General features: G+C 42.7%; 1 protein-coding gene across 2 annotated transcripts; it reads right to left on the bottom strand.

Moving 5' to 3' along the window:
- Positions 1–538: 538 nt before the first annotated feature.
- Positions 539–4886, bottom strand: LOC130550892 (coiled-coil domain-containing protein 158-like). 2 transcript variants are annotated; one of them, XM_057328411.1, is made up of 6 exons: positions 4779–4886; positions 2732–2890; positions 2554–2646; positions 2166–2458; positions 1895–1962; positions 539–1773 (listed from the first exon to the last, which is right to left on the bottom strand). In XM_057328411.1, exons 1-6 carry the CDS (start codon positions 4869–4871, stop codon positions 1691–1693), a joined length of 789 nt encoding a protein of 262 aa, XP_057184394.1. In that variant the 5' UTR covers positions 4872–4886; the 3' UTR covers positions 539–1690. The 2 variants fall into 2 exon arrangements, with proteins under 2 accessions (XP_057184394.1, XP_057184395.1); XM_057328412.1 differs by lacking the exon at positions 1895–1962.
- Positions 4887–20695: the final 15809 nt, after the last annotated feature.

Genomic DNA, 20695 nt, shown 5'->3' with positions numbered 1-20695 from the left:
AACTTTGAAATCCGTGCTTTAATGTATAATTCTCACATTTGTAATACTTTGGTCAGTTAATAATACTACTTTATGTAGTTTTATATTATTTATTTGAATGAATTAAGAGCCGTTTCATATCTATCCTTGAATCACTTAACTAATCAAGGTTGATATAGGATATAGAAAGTAATTAGTAATAAGTAATTCAATACTTTTTGGAGAGAGTAATTTGTACAGTAATCTAATTACACTATTGAATATGTAATTAGTAACTAATAATTAATTACTTTTTCAAAGTAACTTGCCCAACACTGATCTAAATACATATGGCCATCCATGGGACTAATGATCGTGAAGCATAACATCACCCGGCAACAGCCTTGGATACTGGTTATAAAACGAGCAAATAATGTGACAGAAGTTGTATTATATTCCCATCTCCATTTAGCTGCTAAAGTTCCATTCTTGTTTTGTTTCAAGGACAAGGAGCTAAAGGAAAGGTATGCCATTCAGGCATTCCGACAGTACATTATCAACAAGAGATTGGAAATGCCGAGGGTAACCCTTCATAAATATGTATAGTAAAATAGATGTATATTTAAATACAGCCGCAGAAAAAATTAAGAGACCAAATGTTTATTTAATCAATATTTCTAGATGTATTGTGGTCATTTCAGTCCAGTGTGAATTTCAACAAAATCAAACCTCAGGAGTGACAAAGTCATCCAACAGCAATGTGAAAGACTGACAGCATGACAAGACATGTAATCTGACATAAACATCCAGGATATCATAAAATATATAAATTTTTTACTTTTCTTAAAGACATGTAGAAATATTACTGTTGTATTGCTTAAAAGTCGATCTGAACTTGTTTTCTATTTGAGGTTTGAAAAAATACAGAGCATCTTTTATGTTATTTTGACCTGTTTCTCCAGTCTTCATTTTCTGCTAATAAATGCAAATAGAAACACTATTTTTATTTCAAATTTGGGAGAAATAGTGTTAGCAGTTCACAGAATAAAACAAAAACAATCATTTGCAAAAGTAAATTTAGAAAAACAAAAAATTGTTTTAGAAGTCTCATAATTTTTTCCCGGCTGTATATCTTTTTTTAGACGTTATGATCTGTTATGATGTACAGGATTGTTTGTATCATTATTTTGTGTGTGTTCTCCTGCAGTTTCTCAGTGTTCTGTTTTCTGAAGAGGAACTGAAAGACAAGATGAGAGATTCAAACTCTACTGGTTCCATATTAACATCTAAAAGCAGAGCCTGCCAGTAAACACCTTAAATAATCGAAATAAATACTCGCATGAATGTATCATGCTGGGTGTAAAGCCACAGTTGACTATTTTAAAGTTTAAAAGACGTTCCCCATTAATAAATAAACAACAATAATAGAAGCCACCTGTATTCTCTTTGTTAGTCCACCAACAGCTTTTATAGTCCCAACTAGTGCAACATTTAGCATGGTTCGCTTTTTCCATTTTTTAATTCATTCATAAAATCTTCATTGAAAACAAACATTCAGCATCGGGGTGGGAATTTCAAGGGCTTTCTTGAGCCTTTTTATGTAAAAAGAACCAGCATGAAATGTGTTGTTTTAATGAACAACAAAATGTCAACAAGATTAAGATCAACATTGTTCTGTAATAAAAAACAAAACCATTTGCTTGGGGAGCTCTTTGTCCAGCCTATTCCTTCATCAGGTAGGATCAGAGGTGAGGAGAGCATGCACAGGAGACCTGCGTCCACAGAACACGTCCACTCCAAAATCGAATGCGTTAACTGTATAGAAAAAGTCATTAAACATTTACTTACAAGCCACTAAACAATGAAACCATAACATCAAATCTATACAAGTTCAGGTTTGTTTCCCAACATTGATCTGTGTAGCAGCAAAACTCACAGTGTTCTGATAAACTGCTGCTGGGATTCTGCTGATCAGGTTTAGCGCTTCTGAGGGAGCTCGGCTCACTGTATCAGCACACATGCAAAACAAGCAGCACATGCATTAAATGCGACTCGGAGCGCTGACGGAGGCAAGGGAGCATTAATCACTGCAGCCAAGCACTTCAGTGTTACAAAACAACTTTACTGAAGCAAAGGAGCTTGACGTGCCAACATGTGTCCATGCATGAAACTGCCAAACTTTTGAAATTTTTAAACGAAGCTCTCACGGGTTAGATTTGCGTTCTTCCTCTGATTTCCCCAAGCCATTGTCAGCGTGTGGTCCGTGTTCTTCATCAGCCCCACCACCCTGCTGTCTTGCAAAACTCTTCGGCTCCACAATGGGGTCATGGACTCTGAGCTGGAGAGATTCCAGAGGAAAATCCATTCCAGCACATCCTGTCAATTCAGTGTGTGGGTGGAAACGGGACGGTATTCTTGCTTCCATTAGGCCATTAACATGGCACTGATGGAGACCGGCTGGAGATCTGGAGACATTACGACGGTTCTGGCTTTGCAGCTCCTTATCAAAACATGCAGTTACATACCAGCAAAAGCGTAAAAAAGTTCAAATGACTACTATAATTCAATAAACATTTTAAAAACTCCAATCATTACCTTTAAATCTAAAGCGTGCTGCAGTTTCAACCTCATGATCTCCTGTTCTTGCTCTTGAATAAAATCTTGGCATTCAGCAAAACTGTCTGACATCTGTACAAGATAGAACAAAACACAATGTTATGGTTTTTGCATGATTCACATCTTAAAGAGGCAAAAAGTGACTCTGGTAAGACACCTTGTATAACGCTGCCTCCAGTCTCTCTGCCCTGCTTTTCAGCTCTCGTTCTTGTGAATAAGATGCCTTCACTTCAGCCTCCAGTGTTCTTCTGATCTCACTCTCTGACATCAACTCTTGTGTCTGCCTCTGAACCTCTAATGCCTGCTGGTGCTTGTCCTGTGATACAGAGAACACACACTTAAGCTGGGGCCACACCACAAGATTTTTTAAAATCTTATAAGAGTTTTAAACTGAGAGACCACAAACATGAGGAGAAAAAATCCTAGATTTAATCGTTTTGCTCCTATAATGTGTGGTGCGCCGTGATGGGACGAAGACAGCACACCACACACGAACAGATTTTCAAACAGAGTCCTGACTGTGAACACAGGAAATCTCGCAAATTCTCGCGAGATTTCAGAATAAGTTTATTATTATTTCACTGTAGGCTATAGCTGTTTCTGAATTCGCCCCCTATCTCCTATATAGTGAGTAAACAATTCATTCCCTACATTTGTCCACTACTTTTTTAGGTTACACTTTATTTTACAGTGCCCGTGTTACAGTGTAATTATACATTTAAGTACTGAGTAATAAAAAGCAACTACATGTACTTACTATAGGGTTAGGATTAGGGTTTGGGTCAGGGTTAGTTACATGTAATTATGCATAATTTATAGTAAATACTATAGTAAATACATGTAACATGCGTAACAAGGGCACTGTAAAATAAAGTGTTACCCTTTTTTACCCACAATGCATTCTGATTTTGAGTGTACATCCGATACTTTAATTTTTGCAATGTTACGTATCTAATACATGCATGGGCAACTTATAACCCACCAAAGACACAGAAAAACACGTATTGGCACCATATGATCCCTTTAAGTAATTTTATTAAACGTAATAGTAAATAAACGTGGCAAACATTTGTTTTGTTCTCTTTATTAAAAACAAATAGCCTACAATAAATGTGACAAATAATGTAATAATGAACTTTACCATTTCACAAAACAATCCATAAAGCCACACAGGTGTAATATAAGCGTTATAAGGAATGTCCGCGACAGTATTGTCAGACACAGGTTATATTACGTCAGTGTCTGAAATTGTTCACTCATTTTTCATTCACTTCTTCCCCATATAGTGGACTATTTACCATTCGCTATATAATGAATAGTGCATGAGTGAATTCAGACGCAGCTATTTTATTATACATGTGTTTATGTGATTTTAAAAATATTATTTATCATGGGAGAAATTTCTCAAGCAGCGTTGTCTAAAGCATTTAAGCAATGTAATTTTATTGCAACTCAAATATTGTTGTATTTATGTCTTCACAGTAATTCAAAAAGAATATTAATACTGTTTTCTATAAATACTATTTCTATAAAATAGCTGCTGACAGTATCACCTGAAAGAGTCTACTGGCTCCACTAGCTCCACTGGACCTATTTTTTCTGTTCTACCTTAATACATCCGCACACTCGGACTCCTACCACTACCGTCACTTGCACATAGCCAGTTTTTTTTATTGAAATTATTCGCAATTGTGATAATAGTGTTTTTAATGCTTTTGAAAGAAAATTGACAGATAAAAGAAAAGGGTTTGGTTGAAGTCATGACAACGGTTGTTATGCTTCTGTCAGCTGGCTTTCTGATTGGGTATTGTTTTGTTCCACGTGACAATCAACGGAGTTCTTGTGCGTTTGTCCTCAGGGTTTCCCCCACACATCAGGATTTCTGATCGTGTTGAATATTTACGATTCGCGATCGGGGCGGCTCCGATGTTCTTCCGATGAGGAATCAGGATCTTCCGTTCATTCCCTCTTAACACACACCACACCACAAGAAAATCTGATGAGATAATCTTTAGAGCCGTTTAAGATCATCCTAGGATCAAGACCTAGGATTGTCGGAAGGGGAGAAATCGGCCTGATTATCTTGTGGTGAGGCCCCGGCATTGCACATGCATGCACACAGACACAAGGCGGCTCTGCCTACCGTCCAATAGCTATGTGTTTTGATGCTAAATCCATTTTAGTTTATTAGCAAAACACTTTACCAGCTTGAGCTTTTCTACACTCTCCTCCAGCTGCTGAATCTGGACCTGCAGGAAATCAATCTGCTCCCTTTTAGCAGTGATCCGTCTCTGCATCCTCAGCGCAACCTTAAGACCTAAAATGCATATAAAACACACTCTAATCACTCATGACAAATAAATAACAATGTTTACACTTACAAATCTAAGTTTGATTTTCAATTGGTTTTTGTTAGAAGGATAAATACTTAGGTCACAAGCATTGATGGTTATTTTCTCATTTTTATGCCAAAACTGTGTTAAAGGCCCAGTGTATGAAATTTAGCGGCATCTAGCGGTGAGGTTGCAAATTGCAACCAATGGCTCACTCCACTCCTCCCTTTCAAAGCACGGTGGCTGACACAGAACTAAGATGTCATCACGTTTTCGCTTCTTTGCCAAAGGAGAAAGAATTTTTTGTGAACTATTTCTTTAAAATGTTCAATGCATTATTACGGTTTCACTCTGTATGTGAAGTATTTGACATTTCATTTTTATATTCGTTANTTGCAACGTCTGGTAGCACTAGGTCCGGTTAGAGCTATGTTGCGAATAACTCCGGAGATACCCGGCCTAAGGGGCAGGGCTGCTCTGCCCAGCCCGCCCCAGAGGGTGCTTGCTTAGTGATGGATGGAGTGCCTGTTCTTCGCCCAGTGGGGAAAGAATGGAGGCTGAAACGGTATACTGACCCACTCGAGAGAGGGGGAAAAGAACCGAACAGGCGTAAACCCTACCAGTTGCCGGTCCAACATGTGGCCATGCAGGACGTGGGCCGACACCGGCTCTACGCGGAGGTTGTATAACCTTGCAAAGGTGTTGGGTGTAGCCCATCCCGCAGCTCTGCAAATGTCTGCGAGAGAGGCCCCCCGTGCCAAAGCCCAAGAGGAGGCAACACCCCGGGTGGAGTGGGCCCTCACTCCTAGGGGGCACGGGTGATTTAGGGATTGGTAAAGCTGCCTTGACAACGTCCACAATCCAGTGGGCCAACCTCTGCTTGGAGACAGCTCTCCCCTGTTGCTGACCTCCGAAACAGACAAAGAGCTGATCCGAGCTCCTGAAGCTCTGTGTGCGGTCTAAGTAGAGGCGCAGCGCGTGTACTGGACACAACACGGACGGGGTTGGGTCTTCCTCCCCAGTGGGGAGCGCCTGTAAGTTCACCACCTGGTCCCAAAAAGAAGCGGTGGGAACCTTGGGCACGTAGCCGGGCCAAGTTCTCAGGATAACGTGAGAATCCCTGGGTCCGAATTCTAGGCAGTCAGGGGACACGGAGAAAGCCTGTAGATCCCCTACCCTCTTGATGGAGGCGAGCGCCAAAAGGAGAACCGTCTTCATCGTAAGATGAGGAAGAGAGGCATCCCCTAGGGGCTCGAAGGGGGGTATGGTGAGACCTGACAGGGCTACATCCAGGTCCCAAGAGGGTATGGAGTGCGGACGAGGCGGGTTACGCCTCCTCGCACCCCTTAGGAATCTAATGACCAGGTCGTGCTGTCCTAGAGACTTTCCAGCAACTGAGTTGTGATGAGCAGCAATGGCGGCTACATACACTTTCAGTGTGGAGGGGGAGAGGTTAGTCTCGAGTCTCTCTTGTAGGAATGTAGGAACGGGCGATGACGAGGGAGAATCGAGACATGAAAGTAAGCGTCCTTCAGGCCGATTGCCATGAACCAATCCTGACATCTGACAGATGCCAGGATGCGCTTCTGCGTGAGCATCCTGAACGGCAGCTTGTGCAGGTGTCTGTTCAGGGTACGCAGATCTAGGATGGGGCGCACCCCCCCGCCTTTTTTGGGGACGATGAAGTAAGGGCTGTAAAACCCCTTGGACATCTCGGCTAAGGGGACGGACTCTCTTCGCCAGAAGGGTGGCGACCTCGCCCCGTAGTACGGGAGCATCCCGGCCTCTGACCGAGGTGGCGAGGATGCCCCGAAACTTGGGCGGGTTTCTGGCGAACTGGATCGCGTAGCCGAGACGGATCGTCCTTCTCAGCCACCGTGACGGTGTTGGAAGCTCGAGCCAAGCTCCCAGGGACCGTGACAGGGGGACTAAGGGAACGATCTTCTTCATCAACCCCCCGGGGGGTGGTTCGATGGCTGGCAGTGCGGGTCTCTCGCCGGGGAGCCCCCGGGAAGAAGACTGGCTCTGCTGGTTTGCCTGCCTGGCAATGCAGGTCCCCGCACCGTCGATTTGAGAGTGCTGAGGGCTGCAAAATACATTCGATGTTGCGCCTCGCCAAGACGCAACGTCGAGTGGCCGAACACCGTCTGACAGAGGGTGAGAGCGGCTGTGAAGAACACCCAGGGAGATAGAAACTCTTTTTGTGAAAAAGTGGGCGCTAGGCCCCCGTGGGGTGGACTTTCTCGGCGTCGCTCATCTGCGCAAGGTTGAGCCAGAGATGCCTCTCCTGGACCACCATGGTGGACATCGCCCGACCCAGTGCTCGCGCGGTCACCTTGGTCGCCCTTAGAGCGAGGTCGGTGGTGGTGCGGAGTTCCTGCATTAACCCCCGGGTCGGTCTTACCCTCGTGGATCTCTTTCAACGCCTTGGCCTGATGGACCTGCAGGATGGCCATGGCGTGGAGAGAGGAGGCAGCTTGAACCGCGGCAGTGTAGGCCTTCGACACCAGCGATGCCGAGGTCCTACATGCCTTGGACGGGAGTTTCGGTCGACCTCTCCAGGTGGACGCCGCCTGCGGGCACAGGTGCACAGCGACTGCACGTTCCACCTAGGGCACGTCGACGTAACCCCTAGCCGCCCCACCATCGAGGGAAGAGAGAGCGACGGAACCGGTCTGACGTGTACGCGCCGAGAAAGGGGCGTTCCACGTCTTCGTCAGTTCCTCATACACTTCCGGGAAGAATGGAACCGGGGTTGGGCGCGGCTTGGAGTTGCGCTCAGAGACCAGGAACCACGTGTCCAACCGTGAGCGCTGTGGGAGAGGCACCGGAGTGCACTCTAACCCAATGCACATGGCGGCCCGGGAAAGCATGGCCGACATCTCGACATCCGCTTCCTCCTGAGCTCATCCCCCCTTGGGGAGGAGCTGCAGAGAGTCGTCGGGATCGGATGCCAGCAATTCGCTCTCCGATGCTGAGATGGACATCATCACGCATCGTGTCTGAATGCGTGAAGGAGGACGCTGACGGTGTGGCACCGCCAGCTAGGGAACGATGAGGCGAGTGAGACGGGGTGCGAGGAGTCCGCGAGCACTTGGCTGACGGATTAGCGCTCGCAGAAACCCCCGTATCACCCTCGCCGCTCGCCTTGGCGAACGGAATGGACTTAGCCATCCTCGTCACAGCCCGGGAAGCATGCGAGGTGGTGGCTGGTTCTTGGGAGAAGACAGCCACCCATGACCGCAACGTCTCTATGACCATCTGCCGGCAGTGCGGGCAAGATGAGTCCACGAAGGCTGCCTCAGCATGTTGGACCCCCAAACACCTGACACAAACATCGTGCTTGTCCCCTTCCTCGATGAGGACACTGCACCCACGAGAACAGCGGGACATGCCGCGCTGGAGAAATTAGCTCTTTTAGAACGCTTGAACACCTCTGGAACCGCCGAGACGCCCAGGGGAAGTCGCTGCAGGAATGGACAGTCGGCTGCACCACGTCGTAGAACCGGCAATGTAGATTTTGTTGCTAAGTAGCAAGAGTTGATCTTCATCAGCGAAGGCTCCAAAGAACAAAAGGTGAATCAATGATGCACGCCGTCTCCCTTTTATACTCGGATGTCCGGGGCGGAATCCGGCATGCAAATTTCATTTGCCAATTTTCATTGGCCTTTTCTAAGTAGTCGGAAGCGATTAGTTCTCAGGGACGAACCCCATCTGTCGGTTCGACACAATGTCGAGAGACCGACAGAAAGGGAACTGCAGTATTCTATTCTGCTCAAATTGTCTAACCGTCTGAATTGGTCTTTCCATTCATTTCCGCTGAACTTTGGCTTTCTTGGCATTTAATTTAATTGTCTAAACCCTACATAGTTTAATAAAATGAAAGTGTGAAATGTGTCAGTTTTATATAAACTGATCAATACTGATTTGCATCTGTTTTCTTCTATTTTTAATCACAGGGAGCTGCTGATGTTTTCAGATTTGTAGAGAGCGAAGCTGAGTAGAAGAGAGAGGCTGCAGAGCTGTTCTTCACTTGTTGAGGACAATCTTAAACTTTCTCAGCAGACACAGATATTAAAGTGTTGAATTGTTCATGTTATTAATTTTGTTGTTTATATTTGTATATTTTTACAAAAGTAATTTGTATCAAGAATATTTATTTAATAAGGGTAAAGTTACCTTATAATTTAAGTTTTTACTGTACTGCCTTTTTTAAACTAAAACGTAAATTTGTGTATAGCTGGCAGTTTACAGTACACAACTAGAAAGGTTTTCAAAGACACACACAACTGTAGCTGTCAATTGTTTTTGTTTAATTAATTAATTTTGATTCCAACTTTTATTTATCTAAAGATAACATTAAGTTTAAAATGGCAATGTTAGATTCATGTTAAAACTGTCTGTCATGTGTAGACACGTTATTGACTTGTTGAAAAATAAAAATTCCAATTTATGAATTCAGTTTTCTTGTGAATGATTTGTTCGCACAATTTGGGCATGATTGGACTCTATGGCTCAGTTCCGGGAGTTCTGGTTAAAAGCTGGTATTAATACGGTTTACTTATGGCAGAGATATGGTATCCATGCTAAAACCTGTTCTGGCCCAGTTCAATGCCAGTTACGGCTTATTAACTGGCACTGGCATTAACTTATTAACGGCTTATTAGCCCATATGTGGCCCTCCATTGTAATACAGATTCTGGCCCACCCTAGGGCCGCCATTCTTTGTTGTATGTGGGCCGAGGGAAAAGTATTTGTGTGGACCGGAGCTGGGCCAACACAAAATTGCTATGTGGGTTTTGAATAATCCAGGCACATGAAAAATGTAAGTAATTTGCACCTTTTAATTATTGCTTTGTAAAGTCAGTTTTGTAATGTATATTTTCTTCTATGCTCTACCCCACCCTTCTCTTTGGCAAGTAACTCAATGTGGAAATGCAAAGACTGTGGAGTCACCAAAGCCAAGCGTTCTGAGCTTCTCAAGCATTTTAAGCTTGATCATAGGCATTTTGGACGTCATCGTCCTTATCCTTGTGTTTATTCAGACTGTCCTTGTTCATTTAAAACTTGGAGTTCTCTGAAGAGCCATGTGTCAAGGAGGCATCCTCAACATCCCCCTCAAAAAGATGCATTGACAACTTATAAATGCATGCTTTGTGAATACAAACACACATCATTGTTTAAAGATTACTTCCATCACATTGGGCAGCACCTGAAAAATAATGAAACTGTTCCTTGTGTTTTTAGTGGGTGCTCATACAAAACCAATATTTCTGGATCATTTAGAACGCACAAGGCAAGAAAACACAAATCGTTCTCCGAAGAGGACTTAAAGCCTGGCATTGTTGTCAGTGAAAGACCAGTCCCTATTTTTTTCTGCAGAAGATGACATTGAATGTGATGAAGATGTCTCAGCTGATGAACTGACATCCTCTGTTGTAATAACAGAAAATACTGAAGACTTGTCCAAAGCTATAGAGCGCAAATTAGCCTCAGTCCTATAATAGTTTACCTAGTACAAGTTTCCCTAGTACAAGAAAAACATGCTCTAACTTTAATAGGACTCCTATTCATGGCCTGACCTGATGGTAGAGCGGAGAATGGGAAGTGGGGACCTGACAAGAGCTGAGATGATAGAGCTGGATAAAGAAGGACGCGGTCTCTTGACATGTTTTCACCACAAAATTTCAAATGCTATTAGATTATTAATGATAACCTTAAACTATAATTTATTTTATTATTAAGTTTATTTATTTTATTTAGCCTTGTTGTGCAAGTTCTCTGGAGCTTGTGCAGAGGCAGCAGCTTTTGCCAGAGGGGAACTGGAATCCCCTGGTTGGGCCTGGGTTCTCCTGAGGTTTTTTTTCTCGATTAGAGTTTTGGGTTCCTCGCCACCGTTTGCATACTGTTTTTGCACTATCTGCCTGACCGGGGGGGCTGCTTTAGAATCTTAAAGTTTTACTTAATTAATATTGCATATAGGAATTTATTATCTGTTATATTTGACCTGTGCTTCTCTCTCCTTTATCCTAAATGTGTGCTCTCACTGAGCGTGTGTGTGTGTGCCATGTGTGTGCCGTACTTGTCTTGACGTACGTGTGTGTGTGTGCTGTGTGTTGTGTGTGTGTGCGTGCATCCATTGTTGTGCTCGTGTTCTCTTGTCTGGTTGTCTGTGCGTAGTGCGTGTGTGTGGAGTGTTTTGTGTGTGGGTATGTCTGTCTTCTGTGTTTTCAACCTTTTCTTGTTTTTGCAGGTACAACTTTGATTTTTTTGCTTGTAGTCAATGTGTCTCATGTGCAGCTGCTTTGTAACAATGAAAATTGTAAAAGCGCTATATAAATAAAGTTGAGTTGAGTTGAGCGTACTAACTAGCCTCCCTTCTTCCCCCACTGGGTGAAGAACAGGCACTCCATCCATCACTAGCAAGCACCTCCTGCGGGCGGGCTGGGCAGAGCAGCCCTGCCCCTTAGGCCGGGTATCTCCGGAGTTATTCGCAACATAGCTCTAACCGGACCTAGTGCTACCAGACGTTGCAACCACCCAGTAGGGCGGTTCCGTCTGATGTATCCTCATGCTGGTTCCCACCTTGGTAACCCATGACCTCCCCAGGTGGACCTCCACCTCGCGGTTTACTCTTCAGCCGCACTTCCCATGAGTTCTCCCCCATCGGTGAGACCATGTTGGTATCTCCACTAGACTCCTCCCTGCGATAGGAAGTGGTCTCTGTAGCGCATCCCCCACTTGAGGAAGTAGCGCTTACCCAGTGGTCTTACGGTTCCGGGCGGCTTCTCGCTGTTAGAGAAACAAGGCCGCCGCCTGTGAGGCCGAAGGTAGGGGTCTTCCCACCTTTCAAGAAAGCTCTGGGACCCCCTACCTACCCACTGGTAGGTTACAATTTTGCGGTAGCGCTCACGGCTGACACGCCCAGGCCAGTCACCGTTGCTTCTTTGAGATTGTGACAGGGCACAGTGTTATGGCGTTTTCCATTGGAACCCCATCTGTCGGTTCAACACAACGTCGAGAGACCGACAGAAAGGGAACGTCTCGGTTACGTTTGTAAACTCGGTTCCCTGATGGAGGGAACGAGACGTTGTGTCCTCCTTGCCACAACACGTGCTGTCCCCTGCAGCAGTCGTGAGAGGTCTCAGGCTCCTCAGAACAAAGGTGAATGAATGAAGCACGCCGTCTCCCTTTTATATCCGGATTTCCGGGGGCGGAGTCCGTCATGCAAATTTCATTCGCCAATTTTCATCAGACTTTTCTAAGTAGTCGGAAGCGATTGGTTCTCAGGGACGAACCCCATCTGTCGGTTCGACACAACGTCTCGTTCCCTCCATCAGGGAACCGAGGTTACAAACGTAACCGAGATGTTTTCAATGAAACAATGCATTTCAATTCTTGTTCAATAAAGTAGACTAACCACATGAAAACATATAGCCTCACCACAAAGACTTGTCAGTGACCCTAACTTTGTGCCTTTAAACAAGAACCAATTAAAATTTATAAAGTTTGAGCTTGACATGCTAGTCTCACCGACACCTCTTCCAGCAGCAAAGTTTTCCATGGAGGTCTCCCATCTGAGCACTGACCAGGCTCAACCCTGCTTAAATTCATTGGACAACCAGGTGATAAAAGTGTTTACATTATTCAGAGTGCTTATTGGTAAACTAGAAAAAAATAAAACATAGTTTACACTTCACAAAATGTCATCTTACATAGCATTATACAATAAATTAAAAATCTATTTCTCATTCTGCTAAACATGTGCAAGAGATTGACATTTTCTCTCATGTGTGAGTAATCTGTGTATGTCGACTGGGAAAGTATCTAGTTTCTCAACGCACCGCATAGTCATGGGGTTCTGATGTTTCAATCAGGCAATTTCTTGCCCACAAGCATGGCTAGACAATTTATACAACAGACAAAAATGTGGACATGGGAAACAGCAGATGAGATCATGTTTTTCCACCGATGTCTATTGAGATATCCATTCATTAAAATATTGGACCAGTTTAACCAAACTTGTTTTCAAAACTTTAGATGAAAGACATTGGTACGAGTGTTTGAGGTGATTAGGGAGGGATGGTACAGTAACTGTAAGTCAAGCTCCACATGAGCTGTAGCCAAACACTCGTCCATCATCCCACCAATCATCGCAAACATTATAGGCGCTGTAGACTCCATGTGAACATCTTCCAAGAAAATGTGATCTTTCTATATGAAATGCTTTTTAAGACCATCCCCTAACCATATGGCAGATGTAACTGAAGTCGTAAGTAATAGATGCATTAAGTCTGCTAACATTTTAACTTACTGTAATACAAAACAAAGAAAATAGATCTGTTATTAAAATATGTTTTTTAATAACGTATTACTTTATTTATACCCATAAATAATTAAACTGCTTGTAATTTTTTTTACATTACTTTAAACAAAATTTGACTGACTTTGGTTATTTTCTAATGTTCACTGTAAGGTTTTTTTTTTGTCTAATGCTGGGGCCACACCAAAAGATAATCGGGCCGTTTTCTCCCCTTCCGACGGTCCTAGGTAAAGTCCTGATGATCTTAAATGGCTCTAAAGATTATCTTATCAGATTTCCCTGTGGTGTGATGTGTGTTAAGAGTGAATGAACCTGATAGGAAGAACATCGGAGCCGCCCCGATCGCGAAACTTAAATATTCAACATGTTGAGAAAGCCAGCTGACAGAAGTATAACAACCGTAGTTATCACTTCAACAAACAGAATTTTCTCAACCTAATCCTCCAGGCTATGGGGTGTGAACTCTGCGTCGGGGGGAGTGATGGGGCGGGCATAGTAGTTATCCAGTCCCAGTAGCAAATGGGGGGTCGGTTTCAGCTCACATGGGGTGCACGCCTCAGTCCTCCACTGCCCAGCACTCCTCCACAAAGCCTCACCGCCATGGGAAATGGCGTGAACGCCGTAGCACATCCTCAAAGGGCCTCGAATCAGTCCTGTCCGGCCTTCCAGAGGTCTTTGAGCCGGTCCCGTCCGGGCTTCTAGAGGTCTTCGAGCAGGTCCCATCCGGCATTCCAGAGGTCTTCGAGCCGGTCCCGTCCGGCCTTTCAGTGTCCTTCCAGCCGGACCCGTCCGGCCTTCCAGAGATCTTTGAGCCAGTCCTGTACAGTCTTCCAGAGGTCTTCGCGCAGCCCACGGCATTCATCAGCCCTCTATATATTCCTTGTGTTTTGTTCTGTTCAGTGTCAGGTCTAGTTGTACTATGTTTGTTCTAGCTCCGACTTTGTACTTACCAGTTGTTTTTGGATTTACTTACCCATGGATGTTACCTGTTGTTTGTGGAATTACTTACCTGTGGATGCTACCTGTTGTTTTTGGATTTACTTACCTGTCTTCTGTTCACCTGTTCCCTGCAATAAACTATCACCAGTCTCCTTCAGTTCCCTGTGTGGCATCATCCTTCCATCTGCTTGTGAAGTTGTTACATTTTCTTTATTCTGTCAATTTTCTGTCAAAAGCATTGCAAATACTATCATCGCAATAACTAATAATTTCAATAAAAACCAGGCTATGTGCAAGTGACGGTAGTGGTTGGAGTCCGAGTGTGCGGATGCTTTAAAGTGGAACAGAAAAAGTAAGTGGAGCTAGTGGAGCCAGTAGACTCTTTCGGGTGATAATGTCACCAGCTATTTTTTACAAAACTGTATTAATATTCTTTTTTAATTACTGTGAAGACATAAATACAACAATATTTGAGTTGCAATAAAATTATATGTAGTGCTGTGCCACCTTAAATGCTTTAGACGACGCTGCTTGAGCAATTTCTCAACGATTAATAATATTTTTTAAATTACATAAATGGTTATATGTACACATTTGTTTATATTAAACATGTCATGACTCTGCTTCGTCATGTCTATTCTTGGTCTTGTAGCAGAGTCATTGTAATGTTTCTATTTATAATGAAGAAACTGTTTGTAGCAGATGTCTTTATTACAGCTCACATGTTTTACTGCCAGCTCTCTTACTCGAACAACAACCACCTGAGGTCCGCCAACCTCTAGCTACCTCTAGTGGTTAGTAGTTGTAACTTACATACATTTATATATCATGACATCCCCTTTTCTTTCAATTACTGAACACTTAGATAACAACAAAATAACATGTCAATATTGTAAACATTATATTGACTATATTATACAGTTTAACAAACAACATTCTTATCCACTGTGGGAATATTTTTTAGATAAAAGTATGATTTAAATATCAATATAATCAATAAGTGTTTTCTTTCATTTGTTTCATTAAGCTGTGTGTTTTTGTCATGTGCTTTCTATTTCACTCAGTGGAAAGTTCCTGGGCAAACAAAGAAAACAGAGAAAGTTGGGGGTTGGAGTCGTAAATGATCTAGATAAACACACACACATATAAAGAGTCACAAAGAAAAATAAATGTTATGAATCAATCCACTGTATATGTTCTAAGTATAATCATGAGTTGTGATGTGTTTTAATGAATCATAGGATTAAGAAACAACGCTATATAATTAAAAACATTAGATGATTAAGTGTTTTCTTTTTACTAAAAGAATGTTAAGAATGTTGGTGTGTTGTCCGGCCACAATAAACTGTTTTTAGGAGACCACTCCTTGGGGGAGGGTGCCCCTGGAGAACATTCCTCAATACTAGAGACCGACCACAGGATGTATGTTTTGAGAAGGTTTTATTTTTCAGGAACTACGCAGATAAACGTGGCGTATGATGATTGGTGGAAAGGGAGCAAAAAGCAGAGGAGGAGTCAGAAGATAGAGCGACGTCACATACTTTATAAATATGGGTGTATTTGAATATTTTGGTTGTTGGCTTGTGGTGGAGAGCGTGGTGATTTACTGGCAACCCAAAGCTTTGTTACTCCTTTTTACATCTGATAATAAAACTCTAATCGATTTTGAAGAACGTCTCAGTACAAATTTTTGAACATGCAGGACTGCCTTTAAAGTCCAACAACACCATTAATTTGTATGTTACATTTTTTTTTCTTTTTACCATAAACTTTGAAAACACTTTAAGTGTCTTTGTTCACTTTAATCTACAAGTTTCATTCACAAATTAAGTCTATCAGGAGGCTTTATTGTGCGTTGAGATCTTCTCTGTTCAGGTAAGTGTATTTCTTCATGTTTCTTTCTATTGTCTATGACTGGTGATGTTGCTTGTGTCGTAGGCAATGTTTCACTCTCTGTTTCGTTTTCAGAATGTTCCTCTGGCATTGTTTCTTGTGTTTTTAACAGACTCCTTCTATTCCTTCTAAGGATTTGTCCATCCTCTGTTTTTACTGTGTAGGATCTCGGGTTAACTGCCTCTAGGACTGTGGCTCTTTTATTCCAGGTATTGTTATTCTCGAGTCTTACTGTGTCTTTTGTAGCCAGTGGTCGTAGACTTCTGGATGTCTTGTCATAAATTGCTTTCTGTTTCTGTTTCAGACAAATTTGTTTCTTTCTCCAGGCTCTGTTTTTGTTTTGCTTTGTTACGTAAGGCAGTGTGGTGCGTAATTTGCGTCCCATTAAAATCTCAGCAGGAGACATACCATGTTCCAGTGGGGAGGCGAGATAGTTCAGTAATGCTAAGTATGGATCCCCTTTACGGCTCGCTGCCTTCTTGAGTAGTTGTTTTACTATGTGTACTCCCTTCTCCGCTTTTCCATTAGATTGGGGGTATAGCGGGCTGGATGTCACATGTTTAAAATCATACTCCACAGCAAAGTCCTGGAATTCTTTGCTACTGTAGCACGGCCCGTTGTCACTGCAGACGATCTGGGGGATGCCGTGTCTTGCAAAGATTGATTTCATGTGCATAATTACACAGGCAGCAGATGTATTCGGAAGAAGTGCCATCTCTGGATAGTTTGACAGGTAATCAATGACCAGCAGATAATTCTTTCCATCCAGGAAAGTCAGTTCCTATTTTCTGCCATGGCTCTGAAGGTGGTTGTATTATGATCATTGGCTCCTTTTGCTGCTTTGCTTGATGCTTTAAGCAGATCTCACAGCTTGACACCATTCTGTCAATGTCACCATTCATCCTTGGCCAATAGACAGCTGTTCTGGCTCTCCTCTTGCACTTTTCTGCTCCTAGGTGTCCTTCATGCAGTCTTCTCATCATATCCGGTCTCAGTGATTGAGGTATAACTATTCTGTTTTGTCTCAGTAACAGTCCTTTGACAACACTCAGTTCTGTTCTTATGATGTAGTACTGAGAACACGTTCCTCTTGGCCATCCATCATTCAGATGTTTAATGACCATTTGTAGATCCTTGTCTTTTTCTGTCTCAGCTGCAATTTGCTTGGACTTCGCATCGGATACTGGAAGAGCATCTGCGACCATGTTTACATGAAGAGTCACATCAGCCTCTGTGGATCTCTCATGAGATTTTTCTCTTTGCGTAGTTACTCTGGACAGGGCATCTGCCAGCACTATGTACTTTCCTGGTGTGTAGATTAAATCAAAATCGTACCTTTGAAGCTTCATCATCAGCCGTTGTATTCTTGGGGACATCTCATTCAAGTTTTTCTTGATGATGGCTATTAATGGTTTGTGGTCCGTCTCTGCCACAAAAGTTGGAAGTCCGTACACGTAGCTGTGAAACTTTTCCACTCCATACACCAATCCAAGGCATTCTTTTTCTATTTGAGCGTATCGACACTCCGCTGAAGTCATCGTTCTTGAGGCATATACAACTGGCCTCCAGTTTTCTCCCTCTGCTTGCAGAAGCACCGCTCCTAATCCATCCTTAGATGCATCTGTTGAAATCTTTATCCTTTTTGTTGGATCAAAGAAAGTCAGTACTGGTTCTGTAGTTAGAAGAGTCTTTAAGCGATCCCATTCACTCTCATGATTGTCTGTCCACTTGAATTCAGTTTTGTTTTGCAACATTTCTCTCATGTACACTGTCTTTGAAGAGAGATTCGGTATGAACTTTCCAATGAAGTTGATCATCCCCATCACTCGTTGTACAGCCTTCTTGTCGGTGGGTCTGGGCATGTTAAGAATCACTTGTATCTTACTCTGATCTGGTTTAACACCTCTCTCTGACAACTTGTCTCCCAGAAATGTGATTTCCTTTACTCCAAACTGACACTTTTCTTTATTCAGTTTCAGCCCGTAGTTCTGTACTCGCTGTAGTACTTCCATCAGCCTCTCATTATGCTGCTCAATTGTGGATCCCCACAATATTATGTCGTCCACATAGCCGTGCACTCCTTGTATTCCCTCAATCATGTGCTCCATTGCTTTATGAAATACTTCCGGAGCCGAAGAGGTTCCAAAAGGCATCCTCAAAAAAGAATACCGACCGAAAGGAGTGTTAAATGTGCAATAATGTGTGCTGTCTTCGTGCAGTTTCAGTTGCCAAAAGCCCTGGGATGCATCCAGTTTTGTGAAGAATTTTGCACCTCCCATTTCACTTATAATTTCTTCCCGTGTTGGAATCTGATAATGTTCCCTCTGAATGTTTGCATTTAAGTCTTTTGGGTCCATACACACACGTAGATCACCATTTGATTTTTTCACACAGACCATGGAATTCACCCATTCTGTTGGTTTTTCCACTTTTTCTATGACTCCCATTAATGTCATCCTTTCTACCTCAGTTTTTAGCTTTTCTCGTAGTGGAGCAGGAACCTGTCTCGGTGCATGAACAACTGGCTTTGCATCTTCTTTCAACTGTATCTTATACTTTAATGGTAACACACCAAACCCTTCAAAGATGTCAGGAAACTGTTTCACTAGGTTATTTACACTGTCCTGTGTGTTTGCTCCTTCTATGTTGTACACTCTTTTTACTAAGCCTAGGTCTTCACATGCTGTGTCTCCTAACACAGAATCGTGTCCGTCTGGAACCACTACAAACATGAGATGATATTCTCTGTTTTTCACCTTTACCTTGAGTTTGCATGTTCCTTTTGTTTCAATTAAATGTCCATTGTACGCTTTTAGTTGTACAGTTTTCTGATTAATGTGTGGCTTTATTCTCATTTCTCTTATGTCTTGTTCAGATATTAAGTTGGCTTTAGCTCCTGTGTCCAGCTTAATTGACACTTTTAATCCGTTTATTTCCAGAGCTTCTATCCACTTTTCTTCTACAACACCATTCACTTCCGTATTCTCTGAACTCCTTTGAAGTGAGTCTATTTGTTCCACCATGCCAACAAAGAATGTGTCACTGAGGGCTGTTTCTTCCACTGTATGGACATGTCCACTTCCATGCTGTTTTCCTTTGGAAAAGCATTGTTTTGCAAAGTGATTCTGTCCTCCACATTTGGCACAGGCTTTGCCATAGGCTGGGTACTGTTTTGGCTGGTGTCTTTTGCCACATCTCTTGCAATTAAACATTTCGTTCTGCCTTCGTTGTGTCATTTTTCTTGAGCTGTATTTTTGCATTTTTCCTGTCACTGCTGCTACAGATTAACTTTCACCTCCACTTGTTTTTGTGTTGTCACTGAACGTTTTAGCATGCTGCTGAGCTTGTTCACTTGCACGACATATCCGCACTGCTTCAGCTAACGTTAGTTCAGTCTCTCTTAACAATCTCTCTCTCATTTTTTTCTCATTAATCCCGAACACAATTTGATCACGGATCATTGAATCATTTAGTAATTCAAAGTTGCATGTTCTTGCTTTAAGTTTAAGATCCATTAGGAAACTATCAAAAGTCTCTCNTGTCTCTGTGTCTGTGTGTGTTGGTGCGTGTTGTGTGTGTGGAGTGTTTTGTGTGTAGGTGTGTCTGTCTTCTGTGTTTTCAACCTTTTCTTGTTTTTGCAGGTACAACTTTGATTGTTTTGCTTGTAGTCAATGTGTCTCATGTGCAGCTGCTTTGTAACAATGAAAATTGTAAAAGCGCTATATAAATAAAGTTGAGTTGAGTTGAGTTCACAGCGTCAGGCGGTTTCACTCTTTCCATGACGGCGATCCGGTTTTCTTACCACTCCTGGTACCATGTAATGTTTCTATTTATAATGAAGAAACTGTTTGTAGCAGATGTCTTTATTACAGCTCACATGCTTTACTGCCAGCTCTCTTACTCGAACAACAACCACATGAGGTCCGTCAACCTCTAGCTACCTCTAGTGGTTAGTAGTTGTAACTTACATGCATTTATATATCATGACAGTCATGACAAAGCCTTAGGTTTTATGTGGAGAGAGAGATTGTTGACCTTTCGGCTTTCCATACTCTCTCTCTCCGGTCCCCGTCTCTGTTCCAGGCATCTCGTTTCCCCGTTAACTTTCCCTGAGTGTTTCATTACCCACACCTGCCTTGTGTAATTGTCCCTCGTTTGTCTTGCCTTTATATTGCCCTCTTGTTTCAGTGTCTGGTTGCTCGTGTATTGTATGTGCTTGGTGTCCTTGCGTTCTGTGTGCTGATGGCGAATGTTGCTATTGCCTGTTTCGTCGGTTATAGTAAGTGTCTTATTTTAGTCTATGTCAAGTGTTGCTTAGTTTTGAGTTGGTGAGTTTTAGTCCAATTCTTATTTTAACATCCCGTTTCCCTGTATTTCCCCATTGTGGGAGTTTTTGTTGTATTATTAAAGTCTTGTTTTTGTTACACCTTACCGCTGCCTGCATTTGGGTTCTTTCCTTGCCGTTCGTGACAGAACACACATATAATAAACAAATCTTACAGTGAAATAATTAAATTATTCTTAAATATCGAGAGAATTTGCAAGATTTCCTGTGTTCACAGTCAGGACTCCGTTTGAAAATCTGTTTGTGTGTGGTGTGCTTTCTTTGTCACATCACGACGCACCACACATT

This window comes from Triplophysa rosa, unplaced genomic scaffold (assembly GCF_024868665.1).
Source record: "Triplophysa rosa unplaced genomic scaffold, Trosa_1v2 scaffold468, whole genome shotgun sequence".
Lineage (NCBI taxonomy): Eukaryota > Metazoa > Chordata > Actinopteri > Cypriniformes > Nemacheilidae > Triplophysa > Triplophysa rosa.
Note: the sequence above shows the minus strand (reverse complement) of the source record. Positions and strands in the feature narration are given on the sequence as shown.

Excerpts from the sequence above, each read along its gene's own strand:
- LOC130550892 (XM_057328411.1), bottom strand. The coding sequence starts at position 4,871 with ATGCAGAGACGGATCACTGCTAAAAGGGAGCAGATTGATTTCCTGCAG. Across the intron at positions 2,891-4,778 it reads GTGTAGAAAAGCTCAAGCTG|GACAAGCACCAGCAGGCATT; the intron begins GTAAAGTGTTTT and ends TCTGTATCACAG. Across the intron at positions 2,647-2,731 it reads TGGAGGCAGCGTTATACAAG|ATGTCAGACAGTTTTGCTGA; the intron begins GTGTCTTACCAG and ends TATCTTGTACAG.